We start from the raw sequence: 17,445 nt of genomic DNA on the forward strand, positions 1-17,445 counted from the left end.
AAGTGCTCTTAACCACTAAGCCAACTCTCTAGCCCTTACTGGTGATTTTAACAGGCACATATGCCTTGGCTATAACCAAGGAGTGAAGTGTAGCCAGACCTATTTCTAGAATGTAACAGAGAGATAATCTTGGTACAGTGTCTCACAATAAAGATCTAGTAAGAGAAATACTGACACAAGAAATAAATGCTTATTTGACATTTCCAGTGAAATCATGGTTTTCAACAATAATATCTGAGCAAACAATCACGGTCTTTGAGGTCTCAAAGAATGACAGTGTATGACAAAAGGGTAGCAGGAGCAAAAAGGAACTTTGGCTGACCAGATCTTTACAATTTTGCACACAGAAAGCGATCAGAAATGTGGTTCCAACATATAGGAGGCTGAGGTAGGAGGATCAATGGGTTCAAGGCCAGCCGAGGCTACATGAAATCTATCCCAAGATGTGTTTAAGATGGCTCTAAGTACACACCAGGAAGGTATGATGACCAAAGGTGGATCCTGTTCAGCCCTTAATGGCACATCTTTATCTCACTCTTTTCAAGGCTCAGGGAGGAGAGGGTGGGAGGATTTTAAGAGCCAGAAGAGGAGGACAATTTTAAGGAAACAGCATCTTGTAGACACAAGAGGACAGATATACATATGAATTCAGAGGCTGTGACAGTATTCATAAGACCTGTACAAGCTCAAGGCAGATAAAAATCCCAGCATTTAGCTGAGGAAGTGGGCACAAGGGCTTACTCCTACACAAGAAGCTGCCTACACAAATGATACCTGCTGGGAAAGGGAAATCAGTTTTCTTATTGGAGTGCCATTGGGTATACCAACTACACTCTAGAGTAGGTTCATGCTCAGGAGTAATTTGTACTCCATGTTTTTTTTTTGTGGTGTTTTCCTTTTTAAAAGAGAGAAAAAAACATGAAGTTGGGTGGATAGCGAGAGGGGAGAATCTGTGAGGAGTTGTGGGATATGAAATATATTGAATGAAATCCTATTTTTTTTAAAAGCACAAGATATGCTTTAAAAAACTAGTGTGCTTGTTTAATGCCAGCACTTATAAGGAGAGACAGGAAGCAGGGCCTGGAAGCAGAAAGCCAGATAGCCTGGTACAGTGTTAAATAACAGAGACCCTCCTTCAACAAGGTGTTAAAATGGAATCAACTCTTAAAAGATGTCTTCAGACCTCCTCATCCATGCCTACACACACACACACACACACACACACACACACACACATTAATTTAAAGCTCCTATACCCCAAATCATAGAAGGTGCCTATAATCTGACTATTAAATAACCTATGAGTCTATGCCATTGTAACAAAGGGAAAAGCTTTCCTTATAGTAAATACTAAGGAATAAGCAGAAGAAATGTTGGTGTCTAGAGATCATCACCATCTATAATTTATTCAAATACGAATCATCAGCAAACCCTGTAAATTCCAACATAATGAAATTTTTAAAAGTTAACACTGCCAATAATGGGACCAATCAACTATATAAGTGAGTTGATACAAAGTAGAAAGTACTCAATACCACTTCTGTGGTATGTCTGCTAGACAATAAACCAAGTCTAATAGAGACAAAAACAAACTGAGGGGTTTGTGGCAGTGTTACAAAACAAAAAAAGCACAGAAACTGCACATTAAAATAGAGCAAAGATATACAACAGAATTCATGATCTGGAATGCTTTCAGGAAGGCGCATTAATAATTAGCACAACTGCATTAAATTTCATACACCAGACAGTGCTAATTACTGTTAATTTCCTGATTTTGATAAATATTCAGTGATTGTTTAAAAAATTTCCCAGTTCAACAAACTTATACCTTAAACAGTACTACATAATAAATGCACATACAACAGAGAGAGTAAACTGCAGGTGTAAAATTTTAACATAGAGGGCATCTCAGTGAAGGTTATCTGGCAGCTCTTTCTATATACTATTTTTGCAATGTCTCTATAATTTACGTTAAATTAAAATAAAAACAAGATCATGAAAAATATGCATGACTAGGATTTTTAATGATTGCAAATATTCACAGGAAGATTCTTGCATAAAATAATTTGAATGGACCACTGTAATTGAGTTTTCTAAGACAGTGATTAATGTTGAGGTTAGTGGCAACTTACCTCCAAATAAGAAACAGCAGTACTACATACTTTCTCTTCTTTAATCTCATCCATGGATTTGAAAAGGGCTACCATTGTTAGGTACATTACTCCAGGTTCAGCAGCTGATCCTAGCATCGTGTGAGTCTTCCCAGCTCCAGTGGCACCATATGCAAGTACTGAGTTGTTAATGAAAGGGGTGAGAACAACGCTCATTGTTACAATGTAGTAATACTAAATCCAGTCTAGTGGCTAGTTCTAACCAGATATCCTAAACATTAAGTAACTTAAATCTAACAGGTATCACCTGTTCCCACTTAGCACTACTGTTATTTGTGTGCTTCCCACACTGTGAAAGGCAGCAACATCTACTCCCTTATTTGCTATCAGAATATGATGATATCCATTGGTATCCCTTTGTCACAGCATAACCATACTGCCTCCACCAAGGCAGAACGCTTTAGCAAATGACATGAAGCAAAGCAAGCATATACTTGATGAGCTGAATAAATCCCAAAAAAGAGATTTATAAAATTGTTTTTTAAATGTTGTTTTAGGCAAATTAATTACTTGCACAATTCTATCTAGTACTATATAGAAGTCATGCATTTCTTCAAATGTAGAAGAAATCCATGGAGTTACAAGTGCAAACACTCAATGCCATATTCAGTCATTAGATTCTCATGTTAATAACTGATAAAATAATTTTTGGAATGAATTAAGCTGCTGTTTTACTTCAGCTTATAAAAGATGTTTTAAGACAGCTAAATAATATAAAGCCAGAGGAAAAACTGAAGAAATGGTATTGACAGAAATCCTTTTTTATTTTTTTAAAAGACAAGGTGGGGGGGGGGGAAATCTCCAGAACATCTGGATGTGAGTTAGCATCTAAAGTTCCAATCAATAAACAGCATTTTGTTCTTGATCAAGGATGAAGAGTATCAATTTTCTGTGACAAAACTTGAGTAAGACAGTCTTAATGAAACATATTACAATGCGGAATATGTTGTAGAATGCCATATAAATTGACAATTATAAAACTGAGATACTAATATGCTATTATTATAACACTGAATTGATTGGTGTTTTCTGAAAGACTAAGTACAGCCTCCCCAAGGCATGAGGAATGCTTCATGGGCCAAAGATCTGCTCTCAGGCTTATGCAGTTTTAACCTTTTTATACTAAGGTACCTTAGAGCTGGTGCTGAAAGAAAGTGCAAGTGCTCAGCAATGGCAGGCGGTCTGAGAGGGGCAGATGACTTCAGAGGTCATCAGTGGACATACTTGTCAGTACAAGTGGTGAGAAATCTGGCATCAATTATAAGAAGCATATGTCTTAATAAAATTGAAAAGAGTGTTTCAGGAGCAATGGCAAGGCTCTGGGAAGAGAAAGTTTCATAAAAGATAAGCTGTATATGACTATATTTCAAAGAAAGCCTACACTTCAATCCAATCTACTGCAGTCTTAAAACTGTTGGAATGCTTGTACCTTGAACTTGATTGCATTTACAGAATTAAAACTGAACAGAAAAATTAGACTTCAAACAGAAACAATTACCTGTGCAATTATATCCATTCAGAAAACTATGAAGAATTGGCTTGGTTGTGTGTTCAAAAACTTCCATTTGAGTTGACGTTTCATCAAAAACAGCATCAAATACAAATTTAAGATCCTTATTTTGCCTTTTAGTAATATCAAAATTTGTAGTTTTCTTTTTGTGAAAAAAACTGACTTCTTCTTGTTTTGGATCAAAAACGAGTATATGCTTATCCACAACATGAACCACTTTATGGAATGCAACTGCCTTTTCTTTTGTGTTCTCAGGACGCACACGAACAACTACTCTCATGTGGCGACATAAATCTTCCTCAGTGACAGACATTTTAAGTTATCTTGATTCCTGCTTACATGAATGCCTGGGTAATTCTCTGAAATTAAACAGGAAAAAGTCACCATTAGTTTTACTTAAAACTGGCATGTAATAGTCATTTAAAAGGTAATGTTTATGTTCCATCTACCTAGAAAATGTATTACTGGGAGAATGTATATATATGTAGTCCTATAAACTTTAAACATCCCCACAAAGGCACATATGTACACAAAAGCATGGTAAGAATTTCTTGGAACTATTAATCAAGCTCTTGAGCTCAGGCTTAAATTCAAATACTATAGCTGATTCACTTATGGTTTAACTTTTACAATGGCTCCTGCATAGGTTTTAGGTTGGATCATGTAAATGGGCAGGGAAGGATCTTTCTGAATCATGTCAGGGTATGTCTCTTGGCAGTGGAAAGTGATGCATCCAGGCTGTCTCTACCTGCATCTCAGAAATACTGTGGGCTAGTTCTTAGGTTGCACTGGCTAGCCAGCACGCATCTGCAGAGGAGAGTAACAGTATACACTACTTATGTATTCAGAGGTCCTAGTCTCTAATCTCTTAATGACATGCAAATGAATAAAGTGTGATTGAACTTTATGACAGTCTCACAGGAACAAAAGGAAACTGACAAAGGACAATAGTTTGAAAAGTTCAACTATCCACAAAACAATCTAGAATGGAGAAGTTGGGCCAGGTGCGGCGCACGCCTTTAATCCCAGCACTTGGGAGGCAGCAGGTGGATCTCTGGTAGTTCGAGGCCAGCCTGGTCTACAAGAGCTAGTTCAGGACAGGCTCCAAAGCTACACAGAGAAACCCTGTCTTGGAAACCCCCCCCCCCAAGGACGTCATGACATTTTCACTCTTTCAAAATGCACACATGGTTGAGTGCATTCACACAGGCCTGTGTGCACAGACACACAGACAGACACACACAGACTCACTCACTTTTACACCCCCCCAACAACATTTAAGTAGGGACTATTTCTCCTGCTCAACGAAGTCCTTGTATTTCTTTGTGTAGGATTGAGGTTTTGTGGCCTTTCCCTTGTCCCCATTAGCATGTCTATTGTTGTGTCCTTGTTTAGACAGTTATGATTGTGAGACATTACTAAGCCACACAATCTCACAGCAAACCCCTTGATCCTTTGGCTTAATTCTAGCACTTAGAGAGCTGAGTAAGAAGAACAGCTTCAGTTTTAGGCCAGCCTGGGTTCAAAACTAAAGAAAATGCTGGGCATGATGGTACACTTTTAATACCAGAAACAGGCAGATCTTGGTGAGTTTGGAGCTAGCCTGTTATAAAAGTAAAATCCAGTCAATTAGGGCTACATAGACACTGCTAAAAAATTAAAAAAAAAAACAAATTTCCCTCAAGAGAGATTGGGAGAGGTGAGACACTTGCACCAGTTGGGTTCCAGTCAGTGAGCTGCTGGTGAGAGTTCCGAGTTCTTGCTATCCCTTTCTTCAGTTAGCAAACCCTGTAGTAGAGCATCAGAGTACACCTGCATGAGACTTGGTGTGTGGTGCCTGTGGTATCAAGATGCTTGCCTCTGGTGTTCTGTCAAGGCCAGTGCTTGCTCTGTCCTTGCTGCTACCATTCTGATTACAGGCTCTGCTGTAACTTACTACTAAACTAAGTCTATGCTAAGAGAGTATTTCTAAATTATTTTCATTACCAAGGAATGTGAGATCAATTTAGTACTTAGATCAGTTTGCTCAGCCAACAAAGGATATATGCCAAAGTTATACTGAATTCTATAAACATATTTCACTAACAACAACAAAACCAGAAAACACTACCAATTGAGCAAAGATTTGAAGGTGAAAAAGTTACTACATAGAGACTTTGAGATCCACTTTCACACAGGAAAAAAAAAAGGCTAATGGAAAAACGCTAAGATGGCATTTGGTGTGTCAGCTAGAATGAAATATTTTCAAATATAGGGTTTAAATAACTGAGGCATATACTCTGAAAAAAAATTCTTGACTAAGTCTTGGACTGTGTATAGAAAAAATAATATGAAAAAAAACTGATCAACATGAGGGAAATCACGCCTGGTACTGAAAGCCTAACCGACTACCCAGGACTAGGGAAGTCATGGACCTTGGAGGAGAACTTACAACCATTTTACTAAACCAGCATAATCCCTAACTACATTATAAATATTTGTCCTTATACTCCCAAGAAAGTGTAGTCTTCACTCCTGATCTCCCTAAAACAGATGATGATCATTACAAAATACTACAACCAATCAAAATGGATACATCTATCAACAACTACTCACTAAAGGCACAGGGATAACCAAGGAAGAGGTGGTGGAAAAATTGTAAGAGCCAAGGAACAGGGAGTGTGCACTGAGATTGTGTCTCCTAGGAGTAGCAGAAGCTATACCCACAAGCCTCACTGACATAACTACCTAAACATCAACTGAAGAAGGATGAAAAAGAACTTATGCTGAAGCCCAGTAGGCCTCACCTCTACACAGAGAACTCCAGGCAACTGAGAACAAATGTAGGGCCTGCTTCTCTCCTTTCATGAAGATTCTGAGCATCAAATTCAGGTCATCAGACTTTACCTGCCAAGCCACCTTACTGGCCCACACATGTATATTTCAGGGGGGTAAGACCAAAAGTCTTATAGCAACAGGCTGGCTAAGGGGACGCAAATGGAGCTGCAAGGTGCAGGTCTTTAATTGAAGCACTTGGGAGGCAGAGGCAGGTGGACCTAAGTAGGTTCAAGGTCAGGCTGGTCTACAAATAGAGTTCCAGGATTGTTCTGTTACACAGAGAAATGCTGTCTTGAACCCCCTACACCAAACCCTCTCCCCCAGAATTCCCAACTAGCCTCAAACTCAGATGCAAACGCTTTAGACCTCATTAAAGATTGAATATATTTTTTAAACAAGAAAGTGAAGAAAACTGTCTTCCCTCCATACTACTGACTGAACCTACGTCTTTCCATAGAGCTCTACTCATGGTCAAATTTTCTTCATAAAATGTCTAGGGTGATAGACACACCTGTAGTTACAGCTACTGAGGAGGCTGAGGGAGGGCAGATTAAACCCAGGAACTGGACACCAGAATCCATAACACAGAGACCACTGACTCAATGAGAAATATATGTAACACATTTTCAAATCTGAGTATTTCATACATGTATATATGTATTCTGATCAACCTTATTCATAACCCCCTCATGTATCCCCATACTTTTACTGTAAACATCATGTGCTTTTTCAATATAGCCCCATTGAGTCCAGAAATGTGTATAAATAAATTTAAATTTATTATACTTTATTTACTGTGTGTATGTTTTATGTGTTATTCACACCATGTGTGTGAAGGTCAGAGGAAATGTTGTAGGTATAAATTTCTCTCTTACTACATGGATCTCAGAAATCTGCCCTTACACACTGAGCCATGTCACTGGTCCCAGAATATAATCTCTCTCTCTCTCTTTCTTTCTTTCTTTCTTTCTTTTTTTTTTTTTTTTTTTTTGATGTGTGTGGCTTTTCAAGACAGGGTTGTACTGTGTAGCTCTAGATGTCTGTGGACCACACTGGCCTCAAACTCAGAGATCTCCCTGCCTCTTCTTCCCAAGTGCTGGGATTAAAGGTATACGCCACTACCAGGATAAGAAATATATTTCTTAAAGGTAAAAAAATATTTCAAGATACCGATGTCTTCAGAAATTAATGACATTATTCTTACATTAACGTGATGCTTTTTTTCTTTAACATGGGTAACTAAGAGACAGGTATCTAGTTACTCTGTATCAAGTGCAGAGGCCATGTTTAAAATGAAACAGTTATCTTATCTGTGGAATAATATGCTCTGAAGATAGTAGTATAGTCTCTGATCAATTTTGTCATATTTTGTCTTAGGTGCTGTTTCGTTAAAGTAGAATCAAAAGAATCAGTTGTAGACTTCTTTGGTAGGAACAGAATAAGAAGAGTGGATGGGGGGGCTAGATGGAGGTGGGGGCAAGGGAACAGGAGGAGAGGAGGGAGGGAAACTGTGGTCGTTATGTAAAATAAATTAAAAAAAAAAAGAGTAAGTCTATAGAGCACCATAGGATACTGATCCATTCCAAAATGACTGGGTATAATGGAGGGGTGGTAGCTGGTAATATTTAAACTCAGGGTTAGAGCAGATGGCATTCAAGAACCTTTCCTGTTCCAAAAGTGTATGATTACTTTGTAAGCTAAGAGAGACAGAGGGAAAAAAAAATGCTGAAATGATAGCAAATGGGATTGTTACTTTATACCTTTACCATTCTCAAATATATGATAAACAACTAAATTCATAAACCTATATAAGATACATAGTACTCCAAAGGTAATTTACTCATGTACAGGCCCTGAGTTTTCTCAAAAAAAAATTAAAATTATCTACTTGCTTTTAGACAATGTAAAGCTACTTAATTTGCATTAAGGATTATATATATTCAAGATATATTATTATACATATATAATGACTGCAACAATAAATCTATCACTATGCATTTCCCTTGATGTACTGCTGTTAAGATACTGTGAATTGTGACTTAGTTTGTATGTTTGGATTAGTAGTTACCCATTTCCTCCCTCCCCTACAAGCAGTAAACACTGTTTTACTCTTCTGTTTGTGCTTTCCTGGAAACCCCAGGGTTTAGCAGAATTTTGTTTACTAAAGCAGGCGTGAATTATGAAATGTAACTCTTGATCTTTTTTTCTTTATCTTTTTCTAATATCACACAATAACTGTTCTTAACAAATTGATATAAATACTTGGATTAGGTCAATGTAGTGATAACTAGCAATAGTGATGATCATATTTGTTACTCTTTGCCAGGAATTATGGCAGACATTTCATAGCCATGTCATCCAATCATCATGATAAGCATGCAAGGTTTGTTTACAAGCATAAGAACTTAGTTTTTCCAAATGTTTTTACTAATGAGGCAGAAACTGGACCCAGGTCCAAATCCAAATTTTCTGACTAACAGAAAAGACTCTTCCAAACAGGGGTACAGAAGTAGAATGACATAGCTGCGAATTATGCCAAACTCATGAAGAAAATTCTGATGCAACACTGTTTTGAACAGGGAACTATCCTCATTTACCGTTTCTCTCTCCCTTAAACCTCTCTGTATAAACTTTAGTGTTAGAGCCACAGATTTGAGTGACATCAGGGGAGCATGACAAGTTGCCACAGAGGGAAGATCAGCACTGACAGCGGGGCTATTTTTTTCTATTGATTTTCATAGCATAATTCTGTCTTTATTGACTTGAGGTATAACTATAGTGGGACAAGATGCTCTTTAAAATGAAAAACATCACATATCTGTAAGTACTGGTTCAATAATGAGACTACCTTTATAAGGTACTGAATTTAATAGCAAGTACTACTTATCATGTTCGTGGATTTCATATTCTCTAACAACAAATTTAAATAAAAATTTCTCAACCCCAAGATGGGAACTGGTGCTAGCTCAATAATCCAACAAACTTAGTGCTAGTCCAAGAATCCCCTTTCATGTTATAATGAGCAAGTGGCAGCTTTGGCTTCTTTGTTAGGGGAAGGCCAATGAGCTCCCATAGGAAAGGGTTGCAAAAATAGCAGAACGTGGGACTGTTTCTTGCCTCTGCTTCTTCAGCAATGTAGGTGGGCAGTCAGGGCCGGGTCTTGCCCGTTGTTACAACTGGGGTCCAGACTGACCAGAGAGCTTTTCTGCACAAAAGCTCCTCCCTTGACAGTAAAGCACAGGAGTCGCACACTCACGTGTGCTTCTCAAGCAGGATACTCCGAATTTGGAATCCGGAAGGAACCACACACTCCAAGAGGCTGGACTGTCAGAGCCCTGAGTCCGAGTCTGGGAAAGCGGCCAGCTACCCTTTAAAGGGACCTGGTTCCTCTCGGTGCTCAAAGGCGAAGCCCGGGACCTCGGTGTTGGAAACCTCGGGCCGAGCCATGCAAGCCCGGATAGGTAGCCCCGGGTCCTTCCAGCCGCAGTTCTCAGGAGACCCTAGTCCCGCACTTCCCGCCTGGGGCTGCTTTGGCCGCAGACCTGACGGCTGACGCTGGATCCTCCACTCCCGTGACCGAGAATAACCCGCGCGTGGCCAGGCTCCGTGTCCACCTCACTCACCTAGAAGAAGCTTCCGCGGCAACTTGGCAGACTCGGTTTCCAGGCGCTTCAAGCTCAGCCACAAATTCAAACCCAAGCCAGCTTCCTCAGCGACCCACATCATTGGCTGCCCTTGTGCTGACGTCATCACGTCGGACGTTGCCCTGGCGTCTCGCAGTTTGGCGCCAGAGGCCGGGCCTCACAGGCCGGAGGGGGGAAAGCTGCTTGTCTGGGCGTCGCCGTGGCAACGCGAGCGGTTGTTTCCGGGAGCCGTGGCGGAGGTGGGCGGAGCTAGGGCGGAGGTGCAGGTGGGAATCCACCTGGGCTCCTTAGTGTGGTCGCAGACCCTGGGAGTAGGGCTTGTGGCCTTGGGTGGGGTGCTTCTCTTAGGGGTAAGGCTGTCTGTGGGCGTGTTAAAGGGCTTGGGTTATTTTCTTTTTCCCTTTCTGATTACTCAGGCTTCCAAGGATTAGGTCTCATGTTATGGAAGGTATGGGGCCTCTACCTGAATTAATTGTAAGTTCAAGTTTTATGGCCCCAGGTCCCAAGCCTTCTTGTCAGGGCTTCCTGGCCTGTTTCCGTTATGGGTGACTGAAGATATTTGGTATTTGACTGCTTTTTACTTGCTCCAAGGATGACATTACAAAATAAAATCACTTAACGACGTGGGCTTAGTACATTATTCAATTAGGTGATTATTGTTCCAGATTGTATTATTTCTGAATGTATAATTTAGAAAGAAAAATCCATGGCAACATGGGAAATACTTTTCCTAAGATAACTCATTTTAATTTGACCGGATATTTTATATTTGTATTGTTGTCTAGGCAAGCCTTCTATCAGTGAGCTGACATCCTCAGCCCTTCAGATAAATTTAGTATTTCGATCTTAATTTCATTGCTGTTGTTTATATGTCTATTCATTTATTTAGCAATTACTACTTGCACATTTTAGAAACACATTAGTAAACAATGAAGTCAACATCTCTGTCCTCCTGGAGTTTAGATTCCAGTTGATTGTAAAATTATGGATATTTCAGTGTAGTTCATTATCTATCGTCTATCTATCTATCTATCTATCTATCTCATCTATTATCATATCATCATTATCATCTATCATCTCTCTACCTAATTTTGCAACACAGTCTTGCTAGTTAGCCTTGGCTGGCCTGGAACTCAGAGATCTGCCTGTCTCTGCCTCCTGAGTGCTGGGATTTAAGGCTTGGGCCACCACACCCAGCAGTACAGAGAATTATTAGTGTAATTTTATGTTGAAATCATACAGATTTTGGACAGTCCCTATTTCTATTGAAGAAAATAGGGGTCATTGCAAATTATATATCATACATGTTCTATTAATGTTTCTGAGCCCCAGACAGTCCAACAATAAAGTGACTACTTATTTCTGGTTGAATTAAATGTACCAATTAATGACATCATTTATGATGCACTGGGTTTGGCAGTAAAATTGAGAAGAATTAATTTTATTTTAAATATTCTCGCACTTGACTCATATATGACCTTTGGTGTCCCAGGCATATTATTAACTCCTTACATATATATTACTTCACTTTATTCTCCAAACAGACAATGGGTGGTAGACATATTGTTTTGATTTTATTTTGTGAAAACTGAAGTGTTAGAAAAATTTCTAGTGGGAAGTACAGTATTTGTTTTATAAAGCAAACCAATTCAAAATTCAGCCATTTGTCTTTAAAATACTATGTCAAGTGACTAAAATGATATTTTAATCTACTTTGAAGATATGTTTATGTTGCCATCTTGCAAAATTACATTTGTAAATGAATAAGGCATATAAATTACATATTTCTGTTTTTGTTTTTTACTTTTTAGTCTTACAAGTGTAGCTACACCTAATCAAAATACTATACATTTAATTTCAATTCTGCATTGCACTTGCACTTGCTCCATTTATGAAATCTATACTCTTGAGGAATCATACATTTGATTAAAACAGAGGTTTTGGCAATCCAATCAATGCCATTATTGTGGAGATGGCAACTCATGAGTTTGGCAGAAGTCATAACAGTACAAGAGAAACTCATGTTTTCTAACGAAATGAAGGGGGGGCGTGAACCAAAACTTTCCAAATGTACAGGGCTAAGAAGGTTGAAATTTCCATCTTTGGTTAGAAATTGGACCATGTAGGGAGCCATTACAAAATTAGTGTATTCTTATAGTCGACCCAAGAGAAAAGTGAAAGTTAACTTTTAAACTTGCATCGGACATTAAAACATTTTGTTTTTAAACCCTTAAAGTTGTATTTAAACTTGGCAATGGTGAGATCTTATTTTCCCAGGAAGCTCTTTTGGAAACCTTTGACCCACAATTCCTCTCACAGCAGGTGCTGGGAGCAGCGGAACGGAAGGTGGACAGACCTCAGTTGCTCCGACGGACTTGAGCCCATCAGTCCGTTCTTACAAGTTTCCCCCACCCCCGACCAAGGTGTATGCAAGTTCTGCTTCTTAGCGTCGCGGCTGGCCCAACTTAGAGGCTGACTAGGAACTCTTACTCAGGTGAGGAGAAGGTGGCCAGTGGCTAGTTGTGGGTTGGAGACGGGGCTCTTGAGGCAGGAGGGGGAGCGGATCCCCATTCGGCAAAGGAAGTAGAAGCCCCTCCCCCAACTCCCTCGGGTCTACTTGCCAGCCTGACTTTGAAGATCCCCAGCGTTCACTCCCAATCTTGCCTTTGAACATTGTCCAGGACGGGCTGGAATCCTTTGACTAAAGGATGCAGTTCTCCCTTTCCCACTTTTCTCTGCCTTCCCGCCAGCCCGCAGGTCGCGTTTCTAGCATTAAAATTACATTTGTAACATTTCCTTTCAGGGCAGACGGTTAGCAGCCCGAAGGAGGTACTCTTTATAGGCATCAGTTTGTATTCCCAAAATTAAAAGAGTAACCTGGGCAATTTTGTGGTCTCCATAGATTAAGGGAACTTCGCCTGTGTCGAAAAGTTAAAAAATTTACCTACAACACATTGCAATCTGCTTTAGAGGCCAGGTTTACTGACTGGCAGTAAATTAAGCAGTCTTAGGAGCTTGCAGAGGGATCTGGTTTCCTTGGTAGGAGACTTAGCTACAAAGACAGAATTCCCTTTACAGTTTGCACTCATTTTTTAAGACACCATCCCAACAATGTGAAATACTACAAATAACCTAAAGATTACAAACAATCCTTTATATGCAACCCCTTCTCCATGTTTTCCTGGGTTACAAGCTAGTTAGTTTCTAATAATAATACTGATAAAATAGGCTTAAACTGGGTGGTGGTGGCCCACGCCTTTAACCCCAGCACTTGGGAGACAGAGGTAGGAGGATCTCTGTGAGTTCAAGGCCAGCCTGGTCTTAAGCGCTAGTTTCAGGACAGCTAAAGTGCCTTGTCCCCTGTCCCCGCCGGGCGTTGGTGGCGCCTGCCTTTAATCCCAGCACTCAGGAGGCAGAGGCAGGCGGGCCTCTGTGAGTTCGAGGCCAGCCTGGTCTCCAGAGCGAGTGCCAGGATAGGCTTCAAAGCTACACAAAGAAACCCTGTCTCGAAAAACCGAGAGAGAGAGAGAGAGAGAGGAGAGAGAGAGAGAGAGAGAGAGAGAGAGAGAGAGAGAGAGAGAGAGAGAGAGAGAGAGAGAGAGAGAGAGAGAGAGACCCTGTCCCCAAAACAATCACACAAAATTAAGATTTACCTTGAACATAGTTAAATGAATGTTTGAAATTTGAGTACAATAAAGAATGAAATGCTGATTGCATCCATTTTTATTTGACTTACACCTATGTTATTTTGAGCTTTTTTTTGGCAGCAGTGTATCTCAAGGTTTGATTGTTTATGTGGAATGTTTAATCTGGATTTGATCCTCAGTACTGTTGGGGGGGGGTAGAGAAAGAAATGAATGCCCAAATGTGCCCAGTTGAGTGTTGAGTTTTAACTTAATTCAGTGTGTGTTTCAGGGATGCAGGTTGGACTGAGGCTGTCTTGTCAGAGACTCTTGGCCAAATAACAAGATTTTTACAAAATGATCACATTTTCTTGTTTGCTATCCATGAGTGCTCTTTTCCAGTGCCAGTTTTCTCAAAGCAAAGTTGAATATATTAGTTTAGCATTGTGAGAACAATAAATAGAACAGCATGAAGTAAAGGATGAACCAAACCTAAAATGAAATATTTATATTCTCTGTTGTGCTCTAGCCTACCTTTTAGACAAGATTGGGTGAGCCCTGGGTGCTATGGTCATAGATCAAATTTAATTTTTAAATAAATATTCAAAGTTTCTGAATCTACTTTTTAGAGCTAATTAAATTAATAAGTATATTACTAATTTTTATATTGATGATGGTTAAAAATGAATAGTTTTATAATTCATAAAGCTACCACAAAAGTTGTATTTATTGGCCAGGTGGTGTTGGTGCATGCCTTTAGTCCCAGCACTTGGGAGGAAGATGCAGGTGGATCTCTGTGAATTTGAGGCCAGTCTGGTCTAAAGAGCAAGATCTAGGACAGCAGAGCTGTTACACAGAGAAACCCTGTCTCAAAACTTGCCTCTGCCCAAATAATAAGTTGTATTTATTTAATTACTTAATTTTTTTGCAGTTCATGTTGTCCTCAGACATTCCTCCTGCTTCAGTACTGGAATTGTAGATGTAGTCATCATGCCCTATGAGAAAGTACATTTATTTAAATTATGTTTGTGTGTTGACGTAGGTTTCTTGTTTCATGTATGGAAGTCAGTCACCTTTACTTGCTTAGATGATGAGACTTAAATTTTTCATGTTAATGGGCTTTCTCCCAAGTATTGTGTCTTTAAAAAAAAATTTAGAAACTGGGTTGGCTCAGCACTTATGAGCATGAGCTGCATTCCCAGAGGACTTGGTTTCAATTCTCAGCACACCCATGGCAGCTCACAACTGTCTGTAACTCCTGTTACAGGGAATCTGACATCTTCACACAGCCATACATGCAGGCAAAACACCAATGCACATAAAAAATTAGAAGCCTCAAATTATCATATTTTTTCTTCTAGATTTGTTAATCTACAGAATGCTTCGATATTCATATTTTTGTAAACTCTACAAAGAACTGTTTTACTGTTGGATGGAGTCTGGTGCATTTAATTTGGGTATCTGTCCCCAAGCAATGCACACGACAGCAGCAGTGCACACTGAATATGAATCCTTGGAAGAGACCGCTCTGTGTGGCACTGGGAAGGTACATAGATCTGCAGAGGAAGATTCTGAAGCCATAGCTAAATTACATATTCCAGTAATGGTGGATGAAGTTGTTCATTGCTTGACACCACAAAAAGGGCAGGTAAGTTGATTTTAAAAATCATTTTAACTTTTATTGAGTTACAATTCACCATTGAAAAGTATATATTTAGGTGTTGTTTAGTGTATTGATGTGCTTGTGAAGCCACCACTATCATTTACTTTAGGAGCTTTTTACAACATGGGTAAGCCTTATATCCATTGGCAGTCAGTCTCTCGTTTACTTTTCTCTGGACCTTGAAAACCACTAAACTGTTTTATGTCATTTTGAATTTGCCTAAAGTGTTTTTATGCTTACATTCATTTTGCTTAATGTGTTTTAAAGATTTACCCCATGTTGTAGCATGTGATTTTTAAATTTTTATCCATATATGTATATGTATGTATGCATTCATGTATGTGATTTTAGGCATCAAATCCAGAGTGTTGCACACATTAGTCAGTGCTCTTTCACTGAGCTACAACTACAGCCCTACTTTGTCCCCCTTTTTTTTTCCCTGCAGATTTCTCCATGTTATGGGTATCATACATTTTGTTTATCCATTTGTCTTTGGATCTGTTTATGTTATTTACTATTTTGTGGTTATCATGGATGCATGTTTTATGAACATTTGTGCACAGGATTTTGTGAGGATGTATGATTTTAATTCTCTAATGTATATATCCTTAGATAGAATGCTTTAGTGATTGGCAGTTTAGAATCTGAGAAATTATTTACCTGAGTTGATTAGTTTTTCCAAATCACAGCTGTCAGAATGATATACACTTGCTGTGAGGTTGAGTATGAAAACTCAATTCTGGAACAGTTTCTTGAGAATTTTATAATCTTTTTAGGAATGATTAGAGACAAGATTGGTATTTGAATCCCTGTTGCTATTTTCTTAGGTCTACATCCAGTACTCATCTGTGTCATTCAGAAATCTCCAGATATTCCAAACCTGTGTGTGTGTGTGTGTGTGTGTGTGTGTGTGTGTGTGTGTGTGTGTGTGTTCCTATTTCTGTAACAAATACCTGAATCATGGTGAATTGTAATGGAAAGAGATTTGTGTAGCCTCAGTTTTGGAGGCTGAATATCACATCCATTGGCCGTTGATATAATGGGGACTTCCTTGTCTGTATCACATGATAGTGAATAGCATTAGGGAGAGACTTGCCTAGTGAGATGGGAAGCTAAACCATGAGGAGAGACCAGTCTTATTAATTTTAACAAGTCTGGTGTAAGAAGTCTATCATTTTTTTTTTCTGAGAGTAGTATCCTTGATGACCCTAACCCTCCTGCTACTAGAGTAGTTGAAAGAACAAGGACCTCTTATCATTACCACACCAAAGAACAAGTGTCCAACATATGAACCTTTAAGCAATAGATTAGATGTCTGGTGTTTGAGCTCTCTCTCTCTCTCTCTCTCTCTCTCTCTCTCTCTCTCTCTCTCTCTGTGTGTGTGTGTGTGTGTGTGTGTGTGTGTGTGTATGTGTGTGTGTGTGTAATAATGCCATTGTTTTACCAGTATCACAATACTAGAATTTAGAGGTCCTTATTTAGTGCACAAAGGTTTCTTAATTACAAGCAATACAGAAGGCTGTTGATAAACAATCAACAGTAGGTAGCATATATAATGTGCATACACTGGACGGACAGATAATTCATGTCTTAGATGGGATGAGAAGAGTAGGCTGGCATGAAATTTTCCTCATTCTACTTAATGGATGGGCAGTTTAAAACTTATGAATCACTGACATCTGGAAAGACTTCTCTGTGTGACTGAATTATAGAAAGTGAAATGATGGGTAAGGGAAGACTGATATATGTATGTCTTTGTGGATGTCTGCTCATGTGGAGTAGGAGAGGGAAGGAAAAGAGTGGGAGAGTGCTAAGAGGAGAAGGATGCAAACAGGGAGACAGACAGTGAGGGTAGAAGATAGACAGGGAGATATTAAAGAATTGACATATGCAAATTATAGAGTCCTTTCTCTACAGGAGTGGTTGACATGCTAGAGACCCAGGGAAGTAACTGCTTGAGTACAAAAGAACTGCAGTATTTCTTATTTTAGTATCGATCACTCTTTGTTTTAGTTTT

At 39.2% G+C, this 17,445-nt stretch overlaps 2 protein-coding genes across 8 annotated transcripts in view; one reads left to right on the plus strand and one right to left on the minus strand.

Annotated features, from left to right (window-relative positions):
- Kif18a (kinesin family member 18A) overlaps positions 1 to 10,249 on the minus strand; it is a 56,204-nt gene extending 45,955 nt beyond the window's left edge. For 2 of the 3 annotated variants that reach the window (XM_027422299.2, XM_027422297.2), the window contains exons 1-3: positions 10,122 to 10,249; positions 3,670 to 4,040; positions 2,133 to 2,290 (exon numbers count right to left, since the gene is read on the minus strand). In XM_027422299.2, coding sequence (XP_027278100.1) covers positions 2,133 to 2,290; positions 3,670 to 3,994 — 483 coding nt within the window. In that variant the 5' untranslated portion in view covers positions 3,995 to 4,040; positions 10,122 to 10,249. Of the gene's footprint in view, positions 1 to 2,132; positions 2,291 to 3,669; positions 4,041 to 10,040 lie in introns of all 3 variants that reach the window. The other variant, XM_027422298.2, reaches the window with a different exon arrangement.
- Positions 10,231 to 17,445, plus strand: part of Mettl15 (methyltransferase like 15) — a 152,519-nt gene continuing 145,304 nt past the window's right edge. Inside the window, exons 1-3 of one of the 5 annotated variants that reach the window (XM_027422300.2) lie at positions 10,231 to 10,381; positions 12,462 to 12,636; positions 15,127 to 15,413. In XM_027422300.2, the coding sequence (XP_027278101.1) occupies positions 15,144 to 15,413 (270 nt within the window). In that variant the 5' untranslated portion in view covers positions 10,231 to 10,381; positions 12,462 to 12,636; positions 15,127 to 15,143. The other 4 variants (XM_027422301.2, XM_035446194.1, XM_027422302.2 and 1 more) reach the window with 4 other exon arrangements.

Source organism: Cricetulus griseus, chromosome 6, assembly GCF_003668045.3.
Source record: "Cricetulus griseus strain 17A/GY chromosome 6, alternate assembly CriGri-PICRH-1.0, whole genome shotgun sequence".
Taxonomy (NCBI): Eukaryota; Metazoa; Chordata; class Mammalia; order Rodentia; family Cricetidae; genus Cricetulus; species Cricetulus griseus.